General features: G+C 37.2%; 1 protein-coding gene across 1 annotated transcript in view; it reads left to right on the plus strand.

Moving 5' to 3' along the window:
• CNTNAP4 (contactin associated protein family member 4) overlaps positions 1-26888 on the plus strand; it is a 241010-nt gene that overhangs the window by 174665 nt on the left and 39457 nt on the right. Inside the window, exons 13-15 of the mRNA XM_045796231.2 lie at positions 4464-4661; positions 8779-8935; positions 13443-13570. Coding sequence (XP_045652187.2) covers positions 4464-4661; positions 8779-8935; positions 13443-13570 — 483 coding nt within the window. The remainder of the gene's footprint in view (positions 1-4463; positions 4662-8778; positions 8936-13442; positions 13571-26888) is intronic.

Here is a 26888-nt window from a genome sequence, read left to right on the forward strand (position 1 = left end):
GTTTTATGTTCAAGATGTTTCTCATCATCACAATCGCATTGTCAGGGCAGTTGTTTCGGTGGGGAGTGATTGATGAGTGCTAGAACTTTGGCTCTCAGACTTTGGTGAAAATGCTAACTCCCTGGCTTAAACTCACTGTCCCACTGCACCGCCACCAAGATGCCTGGGTTGAGTTTTGCTGGAGGCCCGAGGCCTGGGTCTCCGCTCTCTGACCAAGCTCTCCGTCTGTTTCTGAGACAGGAGCTCCTGAGACCATCCCCTGGGAAGGCTGGAGAGTATGAGACTTATAACAACAAAATTATTTTTACCTTAGGGATTTCAACAATAAGGCCTTCTTGATAGCTCTGAGAGTTAATAACTAAGGGTCATTGTTCAGATGCAGCCTTGTTTCATCAAGCTTTGCTCCAGAATGCTGCCTGTTCTTCCCTCTCATCTCCCAGGCTTTCCTGAACACAGCACTTCCTACTTGACCTCCCAGCTTTTACTCACATCCATCACCCTTCTCTGTTAATCCTGAAGGAACAGTAGCTCTGCAACTGTGTTGCTTAAACAGCATGTTTTTTCTTTACCCTGTTATCATGCTAAAAATTAGCAGCCAGTGGAAGATAAATCAAGTTCTTAATTACTCAGGTGCTTTACATACAATCTATATATTAGAAATCTCTTCAGGGAGAAACACCACTAGACCCAAACTGCCTTTCAATTTTGAGTGTATTTATTAAATTTCATAGATTTTTCTGCCCATTACAGCTGTCTTTCCTGACTCATGTCCCTGTGCCTTTACTGCAACAACTAACCCTCTTTGCATTTGGGTAAAGGACAGTTTTCAAAAAAATAAGATCACGACTCTTACACAGATATAAAAATAAAAACTAAAAAACACATTTTAAAGATTTTGTCTAACACATTATTAGTGAGGAAGCTGGTAAGATGTTACAACCAGTTCAAAGGAGAATCCAAGCAACAGACATATCTGTACATCCGTGATATTGAAATTAATGTGCAAACGAAGAGGGACTGGCTTCTTCCGTAGTGGGTAGTGGAGGAGGGGAGTCCATCAAACCTCTACCGGGTGGAATTTGCTGATGTATGGACAATAGTTTCATGTTGTGAGGAAACAAAGCCTTGCTTGCTAAGCAAATAAGTGAGATAGATAGATAGATAGATAGATAGATAGATAGATAGATAGATAGATAGATAATAGATAAATCTGGAAGCCTGTGTTAAAGGATCATTTTATATAAATATGTCTTGGAAGTTAGAGATAGTGACTTTCTCTGGAGAGATTAGAAGGTTTATCTCCCCCAGATGCATTTGCCTACATTCTAAAAGTGAAGAAAACCTATGGACTGGTGCCCTTCTCAGAGATCTGTTGCATACCAGAGCCAGAATTCCTTTCTCCGGCTGTGAAGGGGAGAGAAGATGTGCCAGCCATCCCCTCTAACCAATAAGTCTCATAATTTGGGGGTTTCCTGTCTCTCTTTTTTTAAAGATTTTATTTATTTGAGAGAGAGAGCGTGCATAAGTGGTGGGGAGGGGGAGAGGGAGAGAGAGAAGCCTCCATGCCGAAGGCAGGTGCTTAACCAACTGAGCCACCAGGCGCCTCGGGGGTGCCCTCTCTGGTGGTACAACCCCAGCGTGCACAGGTGCAACTGGCACTTCTGTATTGGCCCCTGGGAAACTGGGCCATAGAGAACAGATGCTGCTAGGATTTTCTGTGAGCAAATGGTCCCTGATCCAGGGACTCCCGTGTCTGTTAGCATAGCTCTCAATCATCCATCTGTCTACAGCTAGATCTGTCTGTATAGATATAGATAAATGGATATAATTCAGATAGGAGGCAAGATAATTGGTAAACTTGCAAGTAGGATAACATCTCATACCCTTCATAGTTTCAGACTTATTAGTTTACAAACCCATTTATAATTTACAAAGTTCTAAAACAGCTATAGGCACTGAAAGTCTCACAGCACTGTAGAATTCAGGGGATCAGTACTCAGTCTAGATGACACATTGTTTTTATTCATTCATTTATTCCCTCATTTCTTTAATGTCTTCTGCATGTTGTGCCAAGCCCCTGTGCTGGGTGCTACACAATGTGGGTAGCAAATCAGAAACTATCAGTCTTCTCCTAGAGCCTACACACTAGTGAGAAGACCCACAGAATAAATCACAAAATACTGAATTACAAATTTTAAGAAAGTCTGTGTCCTTTACAGTTGCAATTTCTAAACATCCGGTAATGCAATCATGTCTGAAAAAGCAGAAAAGAGGCCCTGGGTTAACAATTTTGAGAGATTCCCCTATTAGCAAAGCACATGAGATCTGGAGCATGGCTGCTGGGCACTCATTTCCAGTGTTCATAACCTGTTGTGATGATTCCATTGTCTCTGCTGTGCCCTGGAAATCTAGATAATCTCACAAATGCAGCATCTGTTTAACTTCATATTTTGTAGCACTTTTTATTAGGAAATGAAATCACTTACAGAAACTACCATAATACTGAGATTTTAGGATTTCAAAAGGAAAAACATTTCTATGTGCTGTCCTTTAAGGGTTGTCGGGACGGGCCTTGGATTAAATTTACCACACCTTAAAAGAGCTTTAGAATCAGGTGTTAATTGTGACCCAGTGGATTCTAACTGCTAGGGAGGGCCCTCTCAGTGTGACCCGAAAGGCAAAGAGACAAAGGCCTCAAGCAGGTATATTGTCCTGCTCCTTCGGCTGCTATTCAGCCAGAGTCGAGCTTCCTCATGCAGGCCATTGATTTACCACAAGGAAAGAAGAATGTTCTGTTGAACAATAAAAGCAGAGTCCAGTGAAAGTGAGGCTAACAGATTCTCCTGGTTAATAATCCTAAACTTGAATACCCAGCGTTGAATTGGCTAACAGAAAATTTCAGACCTACCGTATCGTCTCCTATATTCTGCCACTTTATTTTCCGAAATTTGGAAATGGAGGCTCAGATTTTACCTGACTTCCCTTAAGCTCACATTCCACTCCGAATCCGCAACTCAAATATCCTGATGGTCTCTATACCATATCACTGTCTGGCCATCCATAACTAATGCCATTAGCTTACATATCATGTCCTCTTGAAGGAAATGAATTTACCAGTAAAGCTCTACGGTGAGCCGAAATGCAAGACAGCAATAAAAGTAACAGCTATTGTTTCCAGAAAAAAAAATAACGATGTGCACATGGAAGGCAATAAGGCTGTCAAAGTTGTCTCCTGTCTTATTTAGCAGACCTCTCTCTTCGAAATTCTGGTGACCTGGAGAGGGGTGGGAGTGAAATTTCTAATCTCGTTTTGATTTGCCGACCCATATGAATGTGTTAGCTAAAAAGAGGGGAGGAAATTCTACCTCCTGTTTTCCTCCAATTTGGAATAGTCCTCTGTAATACAGAAGAGTTATGTGACTTAACAGCGTATATATAGCAGGGTTTTGACAACTTCCAATCTGTTTCTTACCTATTAAATCAGAGGCCTTTTGATTAATCTGTTCATGCGCCTGCATCTATCACAGTAAATATAATGTGAAGTCAATTTCTGGGGAAGTTGAAGGCTAGATACAATATGTCTATCTTCTGTTACAAGCATTGTAGGATTTTTATTTCATTTAATAATTTTGGTAATCATTCTGATGGTAATGTTTACTGACATTCAGGTGTCAATGGCGATTACTCTAGTAAGTACTCAGACGTACTTTATTTTTTGTGTTAGTTGAGTTGCTGCTGTTGTGTCAGATGTGTTCAGCTCAAGGGAGTAACTTCCTGTGGCCCTGCATAACGATGCACGTCACACAATACCAAAATGAATATTTAAAATTCGATTTAAAAAGAAATTGATGTGCACTCATAATTAAATGTTGTCTGAAGAGAGAGATATATAGGCCAAAAAAATTGGACTTTCCTTTTGCTGGTAACAGGAATGATTTTTAAGAGTTAGAAAAGTCATTGCTTACATTATGTAATTTAAAATATTTTAGAAATTCAGAGATACACCTTTTTTTCACATTGTAACATCTCTGAATTCAGGGTGTGTCAATAATCAACAATGCTTTATAATAGGCCACTTTTTTTCTTTTCTGAAATAAAATAAAATCATGATCTATCTTTAAAAAGTAGAATATTGAATTCGATGAAATGAAACGTGTCACAAATTTTAATAATTTGTTTTCTTAAAATTTTTCACCATAAACATCTTCTGGTTAAATTATCTACAACAATAAACTAAAATCACTGCAAATGCATGGCAATCGTACAAACTTCAGGGGAAAGAATCACTTTCTATAATTTTAAAAATTTTAAGAATCCATTTGTGTTGATTCTACCTCTCAGAGAGGTTTGATGACTAGAGAAATTTGACTCAGATAAAAGGTGATTTTGATTTTCTTTATTTATTTTAACTTTTGCAGACTAGTGATGGTCTCCTCTCTTTCTTCCCCATTTCTGCATACAAGAAACTGCGTGGACTGTCATACAGCACAATGGCTCTGACTTAACAAGAGTCAGAAACACTAACCCAGAGAACCCATACGCTGGGTTTTTCGAGTATGTGGCCAGCATGGAGCAGCTCCAGGCCACAATTAACCTTGCGGAGCACTGTGAGCAGGAGCTTACCTACTACTGCAAGAAGTCACGACTTGTCAATAAACAAGGTAAGGAAACTGAGGCATCCGTCCCGCAGCGTGCATTGCGCCGTGCACTTGACCTCACCAGCTCCCGTGGATTTTGATGATGCCAGGGCGGTGGCATATAGCCACTGAGAGTGTATGCCCCCTGTACGCTTAGCAAACATGTCACAGTCTGGAAGTCACAGCAATGCTTTTGCCCGAAGAAAAGAACAAGGTCAGTTTACTCTGAGCTTTGTTCAAAGCCTTGATTGCCTTCGGAGTCTCTACCTGGCCTTCATCAGAAAACTCTACAGAAAAGGGCTTCATTCTGGTCCTCGATGAATGAATGCTCAGTGTTTGTCCCTTATAAAGGGCAAGTGACATATTTGGTTTGTTCTATCATGCAAAAGAGCTAATGAAAATATGACTGACTTTTCTGAAAGTGACTATTCTGTGGGACTCTTTTTCATGGATTGTTGGCAGTTAGCCTCTGGGTAAAATTGTAAATTAGAATAGGCTGCCGGAAACAGTTTATTCAGCAGTTTAAGTAGGAATCAGAAAACCTCTTTTAAGTCTTTCTTTTATTCTACTTCTAATAGCTCTTAAATTCTGTTTTTGGTTTTGTTTTCCCTTTAGGACATCTCATTATGTGACAATATCTTGGGTCCCACGGGTTCTGCCTTAGTGACTCTCTTGAATTGTTGCGGGAGCTTTCCAGCTGGCCTCCCGTAGGCATCTCTCCGTACCTTCCTCCCATCCAGTATGCACTCTGAAATATTAGTCTTTATGACAGGAATTAACCTCTAAGAAACACTGCTTCATGACATTTTTCTGCTTACGAAGCTCCAGTACCTTCCTCTTCGCTGTCTGTCTGTCCAAAGCAGACTCTTCTATCTGGATATCAGAAGTGCATATTCTGGACCCACCCTGCTTATGGCAGTTTCATGCCACTCCCCAACACACTGTTTTCTAGCAGCAATATCAAGGTATAGTTTTCCTTAGATTAGAGAAGATTCTAAGACATCTGCACAATAAAGCCACTTGGTGAATGTTTACCCCTATTTGTTATCTTAAGAGAGGTCTGGATAGCATGACAAGAATTTTAAAAGACATACATTGCATGTGTGGAAATCATATGTCGTGTGGATCAAGCAGAAAGATTTTGAACTCTTGGGATGACATTTGAACCTGTCGTCCTAGTTAAGCACCTCTTCTCCTTACTCTCCACCATGCAGTACAACCAGATTATTCTCTCCCTTTTGCCTGGCTTCATACCCCCTCCTCCTGCTTTTCTTCCTCTTTCTTCTATTTCAGAAGGTCCTCATTTGGCCTTTTACCCCCACCAACCCTTCCCATCTTGCTGGTCTCCCTTCGAATCTTATCCCCCTGAAACCTCGATCCCATTTTTGAATGACCATCAGATAGTTATAGAGCAAAGAGCATAGGCTTTAAAAGCAGGGAGAGATGTAAGTTCAAATTCCAGGGTTGTCACTAAGTAGAGAGCTTGGATAGATGAGTCTTTATCAGCCTTGCTTTCTTTTCCAGGACACAGGGCCAGTAATGGGGTGTGGCAGTGACTAGATGGCATAACACAACACATATAAAGTGCCTGAAGTGAGCTGCTCTCTTCCCAGCTCTCTGGTGCATCACGGTTATAGTTAACATAGCAGTTTAGTATGCAACTGATTGTTCAATTGTTCATTGTTGCTAAGTATTGATCTTGGAATCTAAAAACATAGGTAAACAAATATGGAATTGTAGTCTAAGAAGAATGAGACCTTAATTATAGAAGGATAAATGAATGGGATGCAACAAAATGAATGGAATTGCTTAACTAGAAAAGAAAGACAAAAGGGAAGACAAACATCAAAGTCACAAATGAGCCAAACTCTGAAAGAACCAGAAAACAAAATCCTCACAGGGTGAGTGAGCAAGCACCACACAAAGAGGACAATATGGAGTGTGAAGGAGCCCCTACCTTCATGGCCAGTGGTGCCCATATATCTTTTGCTTAGACTCCCCAGGTGTTTCAGCCAAGCTTGAGAGCCACTAGTAAGGAAAATAACTTTTAGAAAAGGCCATTGAACAAGGGATGATGGTAATTGTTAAATACACAGATTTTTCTCAGGTCCATCACGCTAGAATTCATGTAGAATGAACTTGAGTTGGAAAAGAGAGCAATTTGGATTTTGAGTTCACAATAAGAAATACATGGAGAAGAACAGGAAGGAGGTGTCAGACAAGTTAAATTTACAGTTTCAGGTCTTGAAGATACCGAAGTTTTAAGTAATAATGGTACCATTATTGTGGATGAATAAGGTGGGATGTGTATGTAAATATATTTTCAGCAAGCTGTGGAGCTGTGACGCAGCCCCTTGAAAAGATGGCCAGTGTGGATACTCAAGTCATTTGGGATTTTAACTACAGGAAGTGGGATGTCTGACCATGATCACCAATATTTTATAATTTTAATTTTTTAAAAAGATTTTATTTATTTATTTGAGAGAGAGCACAAGCAGGGGGGAGCAGCAGGCAGAGAGAGAGAGGGAGAAGCAGGCTCCCCATTGAGCAGGGAGCCCGATGCAGGGCTCGATCCCGGAGCCCGATGCAGGGCTCGATCCCAGAGCCCTGGGATCATGACCTGAGCTGAAGGCAGAGGCTTAACTGACTGAGCCACCCAAGCGCCACTTATAATTTTAATTTTTAACTTAAAAAAATTCTCATGATTTTCTTCATTCTTTCTTATACTTATTTAAATTCTTTAGGACACTTCAGAAAGTCTTAAAGGGAACCAAATGTACTTGGTACCTTTAAAACATTCAGTGCTTTCTACTTTATAGGGGAGATTGGAAATTTAAAGGTGACAGTATTATCCAACATTTAGGAATGATTTATTTTCTTTTTAATCTATGAACACATAATGTTTTAAACAATATATTGAAAAAGATATATTTAATGTTTCAAGGTGGTTTCACCTTCTGTTGATGAGTTAATCCTGCAATTAAAAAAAAAAAGATGAAAAATCTTGATTTTAATATCTTTGTCCACACACAAACTTCTAATTAAGTCGAGTTTTTTGGAATGATATAGGCTGGTACGTATAGTAACATTGGGAGAAAGGTTGTTGCCATTACTAGAGGTTTGATCTAATAGTGGGTTGTTAGAAGCATTGGCATTCTTAGGTAAGGGAGAAATTAGTACAAGTCCCAGATTTTCAGTAGGGCTCATGGCAATAATTTAAAACTTTTGAAAGTCAATGGAAAAATGATCTAACACCTTTGAGGAGCTGAGTGATTTGATGTCACACTCTTCTCATGCCCTGATTCTCAAATGACTATGATTTTTCCTCTCTACCTATTGTTTTTTTCGAAGACAGATGGCCTGCATTCCTCACCTGAATGTTCTGTCTGTTCTATGCTCTAGCTCTTTGGCATCATGTTCAGTCGTAACTCTGAGAAGGAGCTGGAAGCTGAACATTCATCATAGAAAGAAATGCATTTGGCTAAGGGAAATTTTGTTTTTGAGTGTAGTGTTTGCTTCAGGCATAAAGATCTTTCAGTGTTATTTCTGTAGTCTCCAAATAAATAGCCAAGCCATTAAATGGAAGAAAAAAATACATACTTCCAAATAGATCTTAAATCATAACAAGGGAGTGCCATACCATGCCTGATGTTTAATAAACAGCTAATATGTTTTTAGCCAATAAATATATTGGGATAAATCACTGACTTTCCATACCATTCCATAATGTTTTAATGGGCATTTCATGATCTCAAATCAAGTTTGTTCCTGATATGTTAATTATTATGGCTTATACTTTGATGTCTTCTTGTTTCAAAAAATTATTTTTAAAGAAATTACATTTGTGAACTGCTCTCAAAACATTTTTAAGTACCATGCCTGAACTAAATAGTAACTGTTGATTTCTTTCCTACTTAAAGAAAAATACATTGACCATTTAAGCCTAAATAATAAAATATTTTTTTAAAAGCCTTCTTAAGGCAATGCCATCAGTAGCCATGTTTGGAATATCACTGCATGAAATCAGTCTTTCTTTTCCTCCTCTTACTCTTTTGAATGATTTAGGAAGGAAGGGAACGGCCTGGGCTGGAAGGCTATGGGGTATAGAGCAGATGTCACATTTCTCACATTTGTCTTTCAGATGGAAGCCCTCTGAGTTGGTGGGTTGGAAGAACCAATGAAACACAAACATACTGGGGAGGTTCTTTGCCTGATCCTCAAAAATGTACTTGTGGCTTAGAAGGGAACTGCATTGATTCTCAGTATTACTGCAACTGCGATGCTGACCGGAATGAATGGTGATTTCCATATGATTTTCTTATGCAAAATAAAGTTTATTTTTAAAAATGACTCGCTAGGAGCATATAGTGTAGGGAGGCGGATACTGAACAAATTAGTACAGTGAAGAAATTAGATGAAGGTGTGTTTTGATGAAATCTGTTACAATCAATCTGAATCCTTAATGTTAAGACCAGTATTTTTTCATTTGAACTTTTTGGTAGTGGACAATAAATCATTACATTTTATTTTTGTAATAGGATGAAATAGAGGCATCTGTTTCATGTTTCCTCTTCATTGTAAGTCAATTATTATTCTCTTTAAAATTAAATGTAATTAAGAATTCTATTATTCTCAAAATATACTTACAGGCATTAATTACAAAAGCACATTTCTTCATTAATCTGCCTATAAAACCTTTAAAGAGGTAAACTTAGAATTTCTCACGATTATTTGAACATGTAGCTCTTTAATTTTTTTAAGGACAAACCATGCTGCAAAGAACTAATATTCTATGTATTATATCTTGAAAAAGGAAATCTAAAACATTTAGGGATTTGAAAACTGAGCCTGAAATATTCCTTTAAGTAGAAGAGAAGTCTTATGTATATATTTGCCTTTGAAAAATTTTAAAAAAAAAGATATATTTGAGACTAGAGTTGAAATGTACATTGATTTTATTTATTCGTGAAGTGAAATGTTTTTCAATTTTCCTATTCACATTTCAGCATACCATATGCATATCTTACATCTCTAAGCAACTGGATCTGTACATAAGAGTTATTTTTAAAAATACTAATAGTTTGGCTGCAAAAATCATTGATTTGATTACAGAATGTACATTAATTTCAGAAACACAGTCTGTTGTTAAATGAGCTCACATTTTGAATTATGTGTTACTGTATGTATTTATTTGGCAAACATCAAGGGTATATTATATTAAAAACCAGATTCTTTCAGAATACCCTAAAAGGAGGTATCTACATGGAGTCATGTTTATACTTTTATTGTTACATATTTGGTATGAAGAATATTCTCTTACTTGCTCAAGCTCCAATTTTTCAGAATATCTACATCCTTTGGAAGGCACTCTTTTTCTTACTGCCTTCACACACACACACACACACACACACACACACACAAAATGCCTATACAATAATAGTGTATTTTAAAATGCAAATAAAATGCTAATAGCAATGCTTAACTGGAAAAAAAATTAACCTAATCACCAAGAATTCTCCAGTGCCTCTATAACATATTATTCATCAAAAATAATTTTTAAAGGGAAGATTTTGAAACTTCTCATATTAAATTCTGTTCATGGTAAAGTAGCTTGCATAGAGCTAACCTTCCTCAGATACATTTATAATTCCAGGAAATATATGTATAAAAACACCTACTTGAAAAAAGTGGGGAACAACCAAACGTAGGCAGAAACTGCCAGGGTTGGGAGAGCTGGACCCTTGAAAGGAGGGAATCCAAGTGAATGAGATAGATGCTTGCATGCCTTTTCCCATGAGGGAGCTGACCAGACCACATGCCATGAAAGTGGTTAGGACTCTAAGGGGATACTAGATTTTTTTTGGCTTGAGGTATCAAAGGACAGAGTTTGGGGCTGCCGAAATGACTGAAAATTGAGGAGGGAGTAGAAGTCCCAGAAAGAAGAAAGCTACCTGGGCAGAGTTCACTCTGTCAGCTCCACTCAGATCCCTGGCTGCCCTGCACTGCACATGCACAGGGGAGATCTCTAGGAATCACGCAGACAGTGACAGCTGGAAAACTGAACAAGCTCTAGAGACATTTCAGTGGCAACTACTAGAGGAGAGACAGAATTTGGAGTTTAAGTCTCATTAATTGAGACGGGCTTGCTTTCCATAGAAATGACAGAAGGTTCGTGTCTTCACAGCAAAGACTGTGTTCCAAAACTGAATATGATTGATAACTAAGAAGAAAACTGATGCCGGCCCACCTAAGATGATATAAAACCAAACCGCCACAATTTTTTGTGATAAGATTGTGATTTAGCTGTCTGGGGGGGAAAAAAAGGAAGTCTTCAGAGAATGATAACAGAATCCAGATCTCTATAGCGTATCACCAATAATATTCAAAACATTATAATAATTGTTACATATTCCAAAAAAGTGTAAATTTGATCCAAAGTCAAGAAAAATAGTAGTAGTTATTAGAAATAGACCCTGATGTTTGATTAGTAGGCAAAAACTTTAAAGCAGCTATTATAAACATGCCTGAAGACTTAAAAGTAAAAATAACCACAACAAGTGAAGAGAGGGCATACCAAGCAGATAAATGAGAACTGTATTCAAGAAGCAAATAAATTTTGGAATAGGAAAGCACAACATCTGAAGTGAAAACTTCACTGGAAGGACTTGAATATAAGAGCTAGCAGAAGAAATATTCAATCAACCTGAACACAACTTAATTGAAATCGTTTAATCTGAAGAACATGGTGGGTGGTGTGGAAGGGAAATTGGAAAAATTGACAGAAACTCTGTGGATTGTGAGAAAATATCAGTGATTTAACAGGCAAGAAATTGGAGTCCCTGAAGGATAAAAAATAAAACAAGGCAAAAACTATTTGAAAAAACAATGACTGGAAATTTCTCAAATTTGTTTAATAAACGTCTGTGGTAGCACGTCTCCAAGATGGCGCTCCATGAGCCGCACTGCCTGTTATTCACACCATTGTGAAATTTCCTCCCTGTGTCGGCTGCACCTTGTGACGTGCTTCAAATAAATAGAATATGATAAAAGGGATGGGAGTCACTTCTGAGATTAGGTTATAAAAGACTGTGACTTCTGTTTTCCTTGCAACTCTTTCTCTGACTCTTGTTTTGATAAAGCAATCTGCCATGTTGTGAGCTGTCCTAGGGAGAGGCCCAGGTGGCAAGGAATTGAGGGTGACCATCAGCCAACTGCCAGTGAACAGCTAAGGCCCTCAGTCCATCCACTGGCAAGGAACAGACTACTGCCAACAACCGACCACTGGAGCGAGCTTGGAAGCAGATCCTTCCCCTGTCAAGCACTGAGATGACAGCAGTTGTTGCCAACACTTGGGTTGTAGCCTGGGAGGGGCTCTGAGCCAGAGCATCCTGTTAAGCTATGCCCAGATTCTTGACACACAGAAACTATAGATCATAGATGTTGTTTTAAGTCATTGAGTTGTAGGAGAATTTGTTTTGCCATAGTAGATATATAATATAACATCAATGTACAGATTCCAGAAATTCAGAGGATCTGAAGCAGAATGGAAACAGAAAAAAGCACACCTTAGCTTATTATTCAAAAAAAAAAAATGATCAAGATAAATATTTTAAAAGCAGCCAGGTTGGATAGATCTGGTGGAATACATTCCATGCAGGGGAACAAAGATACAAATGAAGGCTGACTTCTCATCAGAAGCACAGGTCAGAAGACAATGGAGTAATATCTTCACTGCGCTGAAAGAGAAAACAATGTCAACCTAGAATTCTATATGAGACAAATAGATATTTCAGAAATGAAGGTAAAATAAAGTCCTTTTCAAATTAAACAAATGCTGAACTTGTTACCAACTGAACTGCACTGTATGAAATACTAACAGAAATTCTGTAGTCTAGAGAGAAATAATGCCAGATGAAAACTCAGATCTTTAGGAAGGAATGAAGAACACTGGAAATCATGAATATGTCAATAAATAGAAAAGGGTTTAAATTCTTTTTTTAAATTAAAAAATAAATTAAAATTTACCGTTTAACTGTATTATTACATCTATGACATCTAGATTTAAAATATATGGCGGCAGTAACACAAGGAGCAGGTATGTGTTGAGGGGGAATGTGGGGGGGTAAGGATAGTATCCTATAGTAAGCTTCTAACATTTTATATTGAGCAATATAACACAAAATCTAACTAAGGTGGATGAATTAAAAATGCATTATAAGGATCTGAAGCAAACATTAAAATACTATAAACAGACATATAGCTAAAAAGTGAATAAAAAATAAAATTGAATACAAAGAAATATGGAGTAAACCAAGAGAGGTAGGAGAGAGGGAGCAGAAATACAAAAAATCCTATGGGAAAAAATAGAAACAAATACCAATTTGGTAGATCTAAAAACACAATATCAGTCATTACACTAAATGTAATTAACCATTTATGTATTTATTTTCTATGTCTTTTTTGTTATTGAATTATAATTGATGTACAATATTATATTACCTTCAGGTGTACAACATAGTGATTCAGTACTTTCATACATTATGAAATGATCATCTTGCTATAACCATTCCACTTAAAACATAGAAAATGGTCAACTGAATTTTAAAACCACCAACTATAGTCAATCTGCAAGAGACATTAAAATGTGGCCATATTTTCACTCAAATGAGCGATTTGATCCTTTCTCTTTTGAATGCACAAACTTAGAATATCTTGGCTTTGAAATGCAATAAGGACTATTGTTTGTTTTATAATTATGTTAATCAGAATAATTTTAAGAATTTTGTTCTTGTTACTATTTTTTAGGACCAATGACACTGGATTCCTTTCTTATAAGGAACATCTGCCGGTGAGGAAGATAGTGGTTACAGACACAGGCCGACCGCACTCAGAAGCAGCTTATAAACTGGGACCTCTGCTCTGCCGGGGAGACAGTAAGTGGTGGCAGTGGGTTGTAAACATGGCTGAGGAAGAATCATATTCCTACCACATAATAATTAATCACACTTCTGTTGTGAAAACGCATGAGCAGTGCCTGGAGTAATTCTTCCAGTCAGTGAACAAATAACGTACCATTATAAAGTCCAAAGCCCTGTAATAAATACTTGGTGGCAAGCTTTGTTCAGATTCTAAGAGAAAGAAATCACTAAGCATCTCGATTTGATTGGTTTATAAACATATCCCAGCATTCCTAGATTTCTACACGCCATTATCCAACTAGGAAAACCTCGGTGCTGCATAAAATTGTGAAGAATGTGAGTTTTCTACTGTTGGGCCTGTGGTGAAATTAGAGCATCAGTAGAATCAAATGCCAGTTTTATCAAACATATTTCAACTTTTAATCTCATTTTTTTTCCAGTTTGTGTGTCTTGTTTACTCTAAATCAATGGGACATACTGTTTTGTATATTCAGTGTATTAACACTCTAAACCAGAATTTTAAGATTCAAATATAGTTTTACAGAAAATATTTATTTTCAGCAGGGAATGAAATGAGCATATGTATCCATACATATGGAGACAGATGCCTTAATTATTTATGCTTTTAGTTATTTCCAGGCCTTAAAATGGAAATGGGAGAAACATTTATTTACGTGAAAAGTGTACCCTACAATAAAATTTTATTCTAGGGGCTCAACATAGGAGATGATCTAACAATGCAGTGGATTTATGGAGATACATAGCAGAAGTTGCTTAGTTAAAAAGCAAAGATGATACTGGCCTATAAAAATTTATATAGACTTGTAAAAAACTGTCTGCCATTATACCTACCATCCCTAAACTTCCCATTCTGCCAGTAGACCTCACACAGTCACGTGAAGATGACATAGGATATTGCATGGAGAGAAAAATTATGTGCAAAGAGATGAGGTTGTAAACTTAGGATGCATCCAGGGGAGTACAATGATTTTGTGACTATAGAGAATTGTTCTTTACGTCACATGCAGTTTTCACTGCTGGCTCTTAACCCTTCAGGGGCCCAGGCTGGCTTCCTTCCTCCCCCTGATTCCATTTGCCACAGTCACAGGGGAAGTATCTGCTTTGACTGAGGTCGCTGCCACCGGCCCTTAGGGCTTCTTTCTTCCAGACTTCCTGCCGTGAACTTGAGCATACAGCACCTTGTCACTTAACCCAGTGATTCTCCATGCAAGGCAGTTTTCCCCCTCAGGGACATTTGGCAATATCCGGAGACGTGTTAGGCTGTCACAATTGTTGGGGGGTCGAATGCTACCGGCATCTAGAGGGAGAGGTGAGAAACGTTGCTAAATATCCTATCATGTGCAAGACAGCCCGTCCTCAACAAAGAATGATCTGGTCCAAAATGTCAAAGTGCTGAGGCTGAGAAACCAGAACGTTAAACTTTTGGGACCATGGGGATGCAGAGGTATATGCCTTTACAAATAGTTTGAGTATTTAGAGACCTGCTAAATAATTTCTGAGTTATTAATGAAACAGTACTTGAAAGTTTCCTTGGCCTTGTCTTATATATCTATTTTAGGCTTAAGGCTCATCCTCACATGACATCATAGGACTGTTTTCTGCGTGGAGGGCTCTTTCTTATTCTGTCAGTCAGAAGAGCAATGGTTACAGAACAATGAATGCCCCCTTTTCTCTGTATGGGAAATCTACACCCCTGAAGGTGCAGTGCCCTAGGCACATTGCTTTTTCTTTCCAACTGAGATAGACTGGGTGGCTGTGGGGCTTCTAGATGTGGAATCGCGCACAGTGGGCCTTCTAAGCAGAGGAAAGTTATGTGGACACTCTCCTGAGGGAACTAGGACCTGAGCATTGAATGATTTAAGGCTGAGAAATAGCCTGATCTTCATGATCCAACTGAAAGCATGAAGACCAGTTTTAAAATCTAAAGATCAGCAAAGTGACCTTTGATGTAAGACAAAGAAAAATGATAAGGGCTTGAACCACACAGTAGCATGAGGCTTAAGGAAGGGACTCACATCAAGAGGGAAATTCAGCATGATCTGGAGGGGACTTGAGGTTGCACGAGTGTGAGGATGATCTCTGGCTTTCTGGTCTAAATAAAGTCGCTTAGGATCACTCATTGAAATAGTCAGGATGTTAGTACCCTTCACCGAGACAAAGGAACTTTTCGATGTTCTTTGACGGAAAAATGGAAAAATTAAAATTTTAAAAATTGACATTTAAGTTTTCTCGCACAAACTAGAGATGTTGAAAATTTTCTATCTAGCCGTGTTTTTGTAGAGAAGACCGATACCTTGAGAAAGCAGGACAGATAAAGGAGATATGAGCATGAGTCCTTACTGGTCCCAAATATGAGCTTACCCCTAATTAACTGGTACTACCTTTTCCCAGTCCTTCTTTCGTCCTTTTTTCTAAATGCAGGTGATTCTGAAGTCCCGTGGGACTGCTGCTATTATTGTGGGATGTCAGAAGTCAGAGATAACATCGTTGGGTGTTTGACCTCAAGCACAACATGAATGATTAAGCCGCCTTTACTGTTGTGCTGCGGACACAACACTTAGTAAATATCATTGTCCTTAAGGAATTTATTTATTTATGAACATGGAAATAAATTTCTTCACAATATATGTGAAAAATAAATGGCAGAATTCAACATCCTATTTATGATAAAAGCCAAAGTAGGAACTAAAGAGAACATCCTCAGTGTTTTAAAAGGCATCCGTGAAAATCTGACCGCTAATATTCATACTGAATAGTCAAAGACTTGAAATGCTTTCCCCCTCAGATGAGGAGCAAGGCAAGGATGTCTGCTCTCACCAGTCCTATTCAACATCATACTGCTAGTCCTAGCACGTGCAGTAAGAAAAGGAACTCAAGGAATGTAGATCAGAAAGGAAGATATAAAATGTTCTATTTATAAATGATATGGATTTCTAGGTATCAAATCCGTAAGACTTTCTTTTTCTTTTAAAGTGACTTCAGCAAGATCACAGGATGCAAGGTCAATATTCAAAAACAGATTATATTTCTGTATTTTCTTAATAAAAACTCTAAATTGAAATATAAAAGTACTTTTTATAGTATCACCAAACATATTAAAAACTTTATCATAAATATAAAAAATTACATAACATTGATGAGAAATCATTAAAGAAGAACTAAATAAAAATATAGTTGTGGATTGAAAGAGTCGAGATTGTTAAGATGTCAATTTTTCTAGAATTGATATACATATTCAGTACAATCCCAGTCAAAACCCAGTAGGTGTTTTTCTTTTTCCCTTTTTTTTTGTAGAAATTGGCAAGCTTATTCTAAAATGTGTGCAGAAAAGCAAAGAATAGTCATGTGAGTAGATATAGATAAATAACTAGAATAACTAAAACATTTTGAAAAATAAAAATAAAGCTTCAGACTTATACTACCTGATTTTAAGACATATTACAAAACTACAGAATTCAAGACTATGTGATACTGACATCAAGATAGAGAAATAGATTGATAGAACAGAACAGAGAGAGCCCAGAATATATGTATTCAATTGGTTTTTGAAAAAGCTGCCAGAGCAACTCAATGGAGAAAGAATAGTCCATTTCAAGAAATAGTGCTGGAGGGGCGCCTGGGTGGCACAGCAGTTTAGCGTCTGCCTTGGGCTCAGGGCGTGATCCCGGTGTTCTGGGATCGAGCCCCACATCAGGCTCTTCTGCTATGAGCCTGCTTCTTCCTCTCCCACTCCCCCTGCTTGTGTTTCCCCTCTCGCTGGCTGTCTCTATCTCTGTCAGATAAATAAATAAAATCTTAAAAAAAAAAAAAAAGAAATAGTGCTGGAATAATGAAAACTCATTTGAAAAAAAACCCAAAAATCTCAACCCATAGTTCAAACTGCATACAAAAAATAACTCAAAATTAACCATATACTTAAATGTAAACCCACAAACTATAACATTCTTTAAGAAAATATAAGAAAAAAATCACAGTGATCGTGGGTTAGGCATAGATTTTTTAGATACAACACCAAAAGCATGATCCATAAGATTGTTAAAAATGATAAATTAAGCATCACCAAATTTAAAAACTGCTTTAAAAATGACATTGTTAAGAAAATGAAAAGAAAAGCCACACACTGGGAAAAAATATTTACAAAATAAATATCTAAGGGGTGCCTGGGTGGCTTAGTCAGTTAAGCGTCTGACTCTTGATTTCAGCTCAAATCATGATCTCAGGGTCCTGGTGTCAAGGCCCATGTTGGGCTCTGCTTTCCGTGGGGAACCTGCTTAAGATTCTCTCTCTCTCTGCTTCTCCCTCTACTCAGCTGTCTCCATCTCTCTAAAATAAATAAGTAAATATTAATATATATATATCTGATAAAGGCTAGGGTCCAGGATATAGAAAGAACTCTTTCATAGGTCAATAATAAAAAAAAAAAAATTCAAATTAAAAAGTGGGCAAAACATTTGCACATACACTTCATCAGAGAAAATATACAGATTTCAAAAAGCACATAAAAAAATTCTCAATATCCTTAGTCATTCGGAAAATGTAAAGTAATACTGCAATGAGATATCAATATATAACTATTAAAATGGCTAAAATTAAAAAACAAAAAAACCCGACAATACTAAATGCTGGTGAAGTGCACAGAAATTGGAACCCTCATTGCTGGTGCAAATGCAAAAAGTTATGGCCACTTTGCAAAATAGTTTGGCAGATATTTTTTATAGGCTAAACACATATTTACCATATGATCCAGCAATCCCATTCGTAGGTACACAAGAGAAATGAAAAACCTGTATGTAAATTTTATGTTGGCTCTATTCATAGTCTCCTAAAACTGGATACCACCCAAATGTCCATCAACTAGTGGATAAACTTCCCATTTTACTGTGGTGTATCCATACTATATGATGGAATACTATTGAACAATAAAAAGAAATGGAGTAATGAATCTCAAGTGCTTTATGCCAAGTGAAAGAAGCCTTACTTAAAATACTACATGCCGGACTATTATTCAGTAACTAAGATACTCTGGAAAAGGCAAAAACATGGGAGCAGAAAAAAGATCTCTGTAACAGCTTCAAGGTGAGAGCAATTTTGCAAAGGGGAACAGGTGAAGGACGTGTTCTGTATCCTGAGTATGGTGGTGGTTTCCTGGCTTTATGCATTTGTCAAAATTCCTACACAAAGAAAGGGTAATTTTTATTACATGTAAATTATCCTTCAATACATCTGACTCCAAAAAAACAAAAACAGAAGAAGTAACTACTATTATGAATAGTTATGGTTGTTTAATTTTTTTGAGTTTTTTAGAGCAATTTTAGGTTTATAACAAAATTAAGAGGAAACTATAGAGGTTGCTCATATATCCCCTGCCCACACACGTGGATACCCTCTATTATTATCAATATCACTCACCAGAATGGTATATTTTTTTTTATCAAGGATGATAATTGCTTAATTGAAAAATTGGTTCACTTAAAAAATACCTTAAAACTAGAAGACTCTGATGAAAAAAATTGACAACACAAACAAATGAAAAGATATGCCATGCTCATGGATTGGAAGAATTCACATTATGAAAATGTCCATATGCAAAAGCAATGTACAGATTCAATGCCTATGATAATACCAACTGTATTTTTCATAGAACTAGAACTAATAATCCTAAAATTTGTATGAAACCATAAAAGACCCCAAATAACCAAACCAATCTTGAGAAAGAAGAACAAAGTGAGAGGTATCACAATCCCAGATTTCAAGTATAGTACAAAGGTATAGTAATCAAAACTGTGGTACTGGCACAAAAATAGATACATAGATCAATGGAACAGCATAGAGAACCCAGAAATAAACTCACACTTGTAGAGTCAATTAATCTATAAGAAAGGAGACAAGAATACACAACAGGGAAAAGACAATCTCTTCAACAAATGGTGTTGGGAAAACTGAACAACTACATGCAAAAGAATGAAACTGGACTACTTTCTTATACCATACATAGAAATAAACTCAAAGTGGATTGAAGACCTGAATCCATAAAACTCCTTAAAGAAAACACAGGCAGTAATCTCTTGTATATCAGCTTTATCAGCATTTTTCTAGATATGTCTTCCTAGGCAAGGGAAACAAAAGCAAAAATAAACTTTTGGGACTGCACCAAAATAAAAAACTTTTGCACAGCAGGGAAAACCATTAACAAAACAAAAAGGCAACATACTGAATGGAAGAAGATATTTTCAAATGATATATCTGATAAGATATTTGGGTAATACCCAAAATATATACAGTATAGATTATATATGCAGTACACACACACACACACACACACACACACACAAATATTACTCAGCCATGAAAAAGAATGAGATCTTGCCATTTGTGACAACATGGATGGACCTAGAGGGTATTATGCTAAGTGAAATAAGTCACACTGAGATAGACAATTGCCATACGATTTCACTTATCTGTGGAATCTAAAAAACAAAACAAAAAACCAGAAACAGACTCATAAATACAGAGAACAAAATGGTGGTTGCCAGAGGGGTGGGCTGTAGGGGATGGGTGAAATGGGTAAAGGGGATTGGGAGGACCAGACTTCTAATTATGGAATGAATAAACCATGGGAACAAAAGGGACAGAATAGGGAATATAGTCAATGGCATTGTAATAGTGTTGCATGGTGACAGATGGTAGCTACACTGGTGGTGAACACAGCATAGTATAGAGTTGTCAAATCTCTATGTTGTATACCTGAAACTAATGTAACATTGTGTGTCAACTGTCCTTCAATAAAAAAATACCAGAAGTAAATTCATAAAACAGGAAAGGTTTTAGTAACATGGTTATTCTTCAAGATGCTCATAGAATCCTGCCGAATATGTTTCTGACTTATATTAACTTTAGAAGCGAAAGAGTCGAAAGAATCATAGGAAAACATCTGGGTTTACTGATTAATAGAGAGATTGTAACCAGTGAGAGGGCTTACCCATGTACTGTCCTTTCACCCAGCAGCAGTGGGAACAAACACATTTTGAGGTACCATCCAAAGTCTTCTTGACTGGTAATCCCTCAAGTTCAGCATGCACAAGAATTAGCTGGAGAGCATGCCAACTGTGCTTGTGGTGTCTTCAGTACTCTCCCCAAATACTAAGGAGAAAGAGTGGATGTCCAGTATTGGCACACAGGGTTCATTGCTTTTTTTGACGTCCATCAGGAGGACATCTACAGAGACCTTTCCCTACCTCTGCACGTCCTGCCGCAGAAAGAAACCTCATGGACCCCTGCTGGCATCTGCCTCCGCTGCCCCTTCACTGGCTTTCCTTCATCCTCAAAATCTCCCCAAACCATTTACTGAAACCTGTCACACTCAGGTTCGAACCCTTCTGCCACGAAGCCTCCCCCGGGTCTCTAGAGGACCTCGTCCTACACTTTCAAAGAATGTTGGACAAATTACAAAGATATATTTTTCATACTGGCTTTTAATTATTTTTAAGCCTCTCAAGAGCGGATCCATTGCTCATTTATTATTGTGTTCCTGGCACCTAGTACAATACCTGTTACATGAAAGATAATCGATAAATAGCAGTTTATGAAAGAATGAGAATGATCCATCATATACAGCTCAAGAAACCTATAGCTTTGCATTATTCATAAGAGACAGGAATAAGGTTTGATTGTATAAGCAATTAAATGGTGTGCAAACATATACTTTTAATGAAGAATTTAGATTATATTGAAAGACTTATTCCAATTAAAAAATCACATAGTACATAGTGAATCTAGTTCCATCTGAACCATTTTTCATCAATACACTTGGGCTTGTGGCAGTGAAAGTGTTTTCAAATGAGTACATGATTTTACTTAATATTAATTATTTTTCTTTTTCACTTTGCTAATAATACAGTGCCTTTGTAAAACTGAAATACTTTCTACTTGGAGAAAAAAATATTTTGTGGTCTATTTTGTTTTGTCTTGTGTTCTGTTCTGACTTACATTCCTAGCTAGTAACTGATATTCAAGTAGTTTCACAAATGTGAGGGAATATTCTAACACTTTCAAAAATTTTCCACTCTTCTGGGACTGGCAATCCTGATAATTCTCAAGACTATAATAGTATGCTTTTGTGACAATTTTGTACATATGCATACCTTTATTTATTGTTTTAAATATTAAATATAAATGACTTAACTGATACAGCCATTATAAAATTTTAAGACATACAAATGTAAAAGAAAAGAGTATAATAATCACCAAGAGTCACACAGCTCAGAAATAGTGATTAATACCAGCGAATATTATTCCAGGCATTGCTAGATATTGCTAGAGCAGGGTTTCCCAACTTTGGCACTCCTGACATTTGGCCTGTTATGGTTGGGGGCTGTTCTGTTCATTGATGGACATTTAGCAGTATCCCTGGTCTCAACGCACTAAGTAGCACCTTTCCCCTAGTTGTGACAGTAAAATATGTCTCCAGAAATTGCCAAATGTCCGCTGGGGGTGAAATTGCCTCAGGTTGAGAAGCACGACCCTACACAAAAAAATAGAAAAAGGGATTGAGAAATAAGTTTGCAAAACTTTATTAATAAAAATTGACAGAGGAAAGAGAAACCAAATTGAAGCCAAGGAAATTGCTTTGCATTATTTATATATCTCATAAATATATGTTCAACTTGAATGATCCCACTAAACTTTAAGAAAAGATTATGAAAATTTAAAAGGTTATAGAGTCACTAGGTTTCATATTAAATTCATTTTTAAATTTTAGGCAGTATTGATCTATGGTGAAAAATGGGAGAAGTAACACTCATTTGACCTCTTTTCTCCTTTTTCTCCCCAACCTGTCCTTTTGCTAGTTTTGCTGTTATTTCTATAGTTGTTTATTCTTAATGCCTGCCACTAGTCTATCATCATAGCCTCTCTATTCTCGAATGATATTTTATTTTGGTTTATTTCTTCTGGGATTGCCTTGTCAGGTAGCTGAAGTTTTCTGGTTTTGCTCCAGAAAGACCCATGAGTGTTGCATTTCTTGAGTTTGCATGTGCTTGGGAATATTTGTTGCCTCAGAACTCTAAAACAGACTTTGCGGGTTTAACTTTATATTCTTTTTTGGTAACAACTTTAGTAAGAAATAATTCACATGCCTTAAAATTCACCCATTTAAAGTGTACAATCTAATCATATTTTAGTATATTTAATCATTTTAGTATATTACAGTGTCGTGCAGCAATCACCACAACCAATTTTGGAACATTTTCATCACCCAAAAAGAAACCTAGTCCCATTGAGCAACATTCCCTGTTTCCCTCCCACCCCAACTCCAGCCCCAGTCAACAACATTGAGAAGAAAACACAGGATATGTGGTCTTCGTGACTAGCTTCTTTCACTTAGCATGATATTGCCAAGCTTTATCCATGTTGTACCATGTATCAACACTTCATTATTTTTTATGACCAGATAATATTCCATTGTATGGATAGACTACATTTTGGTTACATTTTGTTAGTCGGTGGACATTTAGGTTGGTTCCATTTTTTTGGCTATTATAAATAATGCTGCTATGAACATCTGTGTATGAGGTTTTTGCAAACATGCTTTCATTTATCTTTTTTCTTATTTAATTCAGTCATCTTGAGTATATTTCTAGGAGTGGAACTTCTGGGTTATAAGGTAACCTTACATTTGAACTTTTTAAAAACTGGTGTAACATTTTGGGGGGGTGTCACACTTTGTGACTTTCACCGTTTGTACATATTGCCCTCTTTTGTCTGCACTGAGAGTGCAGTCATCTTGTCTTCCACAGTTTTTCTAGATATCTTCCGGCTGATATTTCATTATGAAGTAGGGTTTTATTTTTATTTTTCCTCAGAAAAGGTTCATGTGTGCTTTATTCTCAGATCTCTTTCAAATTTGAGAATATCTGCCTATTGCTTTAATTAAAAAATTAGGCTATATGCATCTTCTCTCAGGAATTTCTGGATAGTGCTCCCTTGTCTCCTGATATTGAATATGCTGTATTCTGAAGACAAACTGATTTTTTCACCTTCTGGATGACTGGCTTTTTCTAACCGAATACTTTAAGGATTAATTTCCCCTAAAGGTCAGTAACTTAACAAGGATGCGTCTCAGTGTTGTGTATTGACGTTAATTTTTCCTGAAATTGGATGTGATGTGGTAAAATATATAAAATGTACATTTTTTAAGCAGTTTGTTGTTGCAAACGTGATCTAAATTTCTGCTCTCAGTCCATTAATCTGAACAAGGTAGTCTTTTCAACTCTGGCGTTTGAATTTTTCTAACTATTTTATTCAATGTATTTCTTCCCAGTTAATTCATTGTGTTGAAATTTTATGTCAATCAAGGAACCCCCAAAACTTACATAGTTAGAAAAGATTGTTCTAAGTTTCTTGTTCTAAGAAATTCTTGTCAATGAAATTAGTTTTTTCATTTTGTCTGCATCGACTTGTTCAGCTGTCTGAGAAATCACAGCTGCCCAAAATGCATTAAATAATCAAAGGTGCATGTAGGCAATAAATAACTTTGCAGAAGTTACATTCATGGACTGGAGAAAGATATTGACTAGTGATTTGGTTAATTTCTCTTCCATTCTACAGAGTTCTGTTCCATTTGACAGACTACATATAAACCATTAAAAAGAGTGAGGATCAATTCCATTTCAACAGATAATCATATAATTTTGCAAGTTCTACTATGTCTGATAATCCTCTACCATTAGGAAATTCTTCTTAATTTTTATATTTTTATTTTCTTTCCTTAGGTTTTCTTTATTTAATTTTCCTGAAGTTTCTTCACCTTTTTACCCCTTCCTCCTTCTTCTTCCTTCTCTCTCTTCTGCTCCCCTCGTTCCCCTCCCTCTTTCTACTTGTTTACCTAAGAGTATGAGTGTATTTACTAAGATACATACAATGTAACCAAACTGGGACAGTTAACCCTTCTTATTGCTGCTTTAACAAGGGAAATCTCATAACTTCATTCAACAAATGTTTATTGAGCCCATACATTTTACTATTCCTTCCCCACATCCCAAGAGAGAGAGAGAGCACACAAAGGGAACAAAATAGACAAAAGTATATGCATTCTTAAAGCTTGAGTCATTTTGGGGGGAGATAGACGACATATAAGTAAAGTATACGATATGATAGATGCTAGTAAGTGTTGTGAAGACAATGTAGTTGCGATAGGGGGGTGTGGGGTTGGAAATTTTAAATAGAATGGTCATAAAATGCTCACTGAGAAGGTGGCATTTGAATAAAAATCTGAGGGAAATAAGGGAGCAAGGCATGTGTATATCTATGAAAGAGTACTCTAGACAGAAGAAGAAGCCAGAGTAACCATGCAGAGATGGGAATGTTCATGGAATAGCAAGATGGTCAAAATGTCTAAAGCAGAGTGAGCAAGGAATGATAGAAGACATTAGAAGATCTGGTGGTCAGATCGTGGAGGGTGTTTAGAGGTGTTTATTTTTCAACTTCAATGAGATTGGTAAACATTAGAGAATTTTGAGTAGAGGATTGGTGTGATCTAATTTACATTTTAATGAGATTTAATAAGGAGGGTGGAAGCAAGGAGGCCATTTATGAGACCGTATCACCAACCCAGCTGAGGGATCATGGTGGCTTGAGCCATGGGCACAATAATGATAGTTGTAGTATGGGAACAGTTCAAAAGGAGAAACAATACCGTTTGCTGATGGATCAATGTAGGTTGCAGAAGAGTCAAGAATAACACCAATGTGTTTGGTCTAATAATCAATTGGAGGCACAGAATTGGAATTAATCAAGAGGGGGAATATTGCTGCTGGTGTCCAGGAGTTGCAGAAGAATATAAAGAACTCAGTTTTTGAACATATTAAAGTTGAGATGGAGGTGTTCAGATAGAGATGTGGAGTTGTTAGTTTGAGATTTCAAGCTTTCAGATATGTATTTGTAAGTCATCAGTATATTTAAAGCCATGAGATGGTCCAGCAGGAGTTATTGTGGATGGAGAAATATAATGATAGGGGCTGGGGGCATTCCAACATTAATAGGTTGAGGAGGTGAGGAGGAAGAAAGAAAGAAACAGAATTATAGCACTAATGAAAAAGGCAAACGGGAGTTGGTATTCTGGATCCAAGTGAAGAAAATGTTTCAACGAGGGAAAAATAATCGACTATAATTGTTTTTGATAGGTTAAGTAGGATGAGGACTGAGAATTGACAAAGGACTAGTAACTAGAATACATAAAGAACCTTCAGAAATCAACAGTGAAAAAAAGAAACCATCCAATTAAAATATGGATGTTATGGACTGAATTGCTTCCCCACCCCAAAGTTTATATGTTGAAGCCCTAACCCCAATGTAACTAACTGTATTAAGTGGTGGGGTCTTTAAGAAGGTAATTGAAGTTAAATGAGGTCATAAGGGTGGGCCCTAATTTGGTTGGACTGGTGTACTTCTATGAAGAGGAAGAGACACCAGGAGTTCTCTTTTCCCACCTGTGCACAGAAGAAAGGCCATGTGAGAAGGTGGCCACCTGCAAGCCAGAGATAGAATGGATAAAAGACATGAAGAGAGATTTCACTAAAGGACCACAAATGGCGGTGAAACACACAAAATGATCATCAAAATCTTTAGCCACAGGGCAAATGCATATCAAAACCACAATGAGATGTCACTGCATACCTTTCAAATGGCTGAAAAAAAAGTAGTGACACAAAATTCTGGCCAGGACAGGAAGAAACCCAATCACTCACACATTGCTGGTGGAGATGTAAATGATACAGCCTTTCTGGAAGGCAGTCTGGCAGTTTCATAAAAAGTAAAACATGTAACTATCATACGACTTAGGGACAGTACTCCTGGGCATTATTCCAGAGAACTGAGAATTCATATTCATACAAAAACGTGTACATGGGTGTTCATGGGAGCTTTGTTTGTGATGGCTGAAAACTAGAAACAATCCAGATGTCTTTCAGCAGGGGAATGGTTAAACTCATTTTCCGTGCATGGACTACTGCTCAGCAGTAAGAAGGAATGAACTACTGACACACACACCTGCCTTATCTTCAGAGTAAACCTGTGTGAAAAATGTCAGTTTCAAAGGGCTACATACCATATGCCTTTATTTAGAGAACATTCTTCAGATGCCATCAGAGAACTGATTAGGGGTTGTCACAAGGTTACAGAAGGGGTGAGGCAGGAGAGAAGTGGGTGTGGCTGTAACAGAGAAGCGTGAGGAATGCTTGCAGTGATACGCATGTCCTGCAACCTGACTGGTATCAGTGTCAACATCCTGGTTTTGATAGTGGACTATGGTTTTGCA

This window comes from Ursus americanus, chromosome 21, assembly GCF_024610735.1.
Source record: "Ursus americanus isolate L20-20 chromosome 21, mUrsAme1.1.p, whole genome shotgun sequence".
Taxonomy (NCBI): Eukaryota; Metazoa; Chordata; class Mammalia; order Carnivora; family Ursidae; genus Ursus; species Ursus americanus.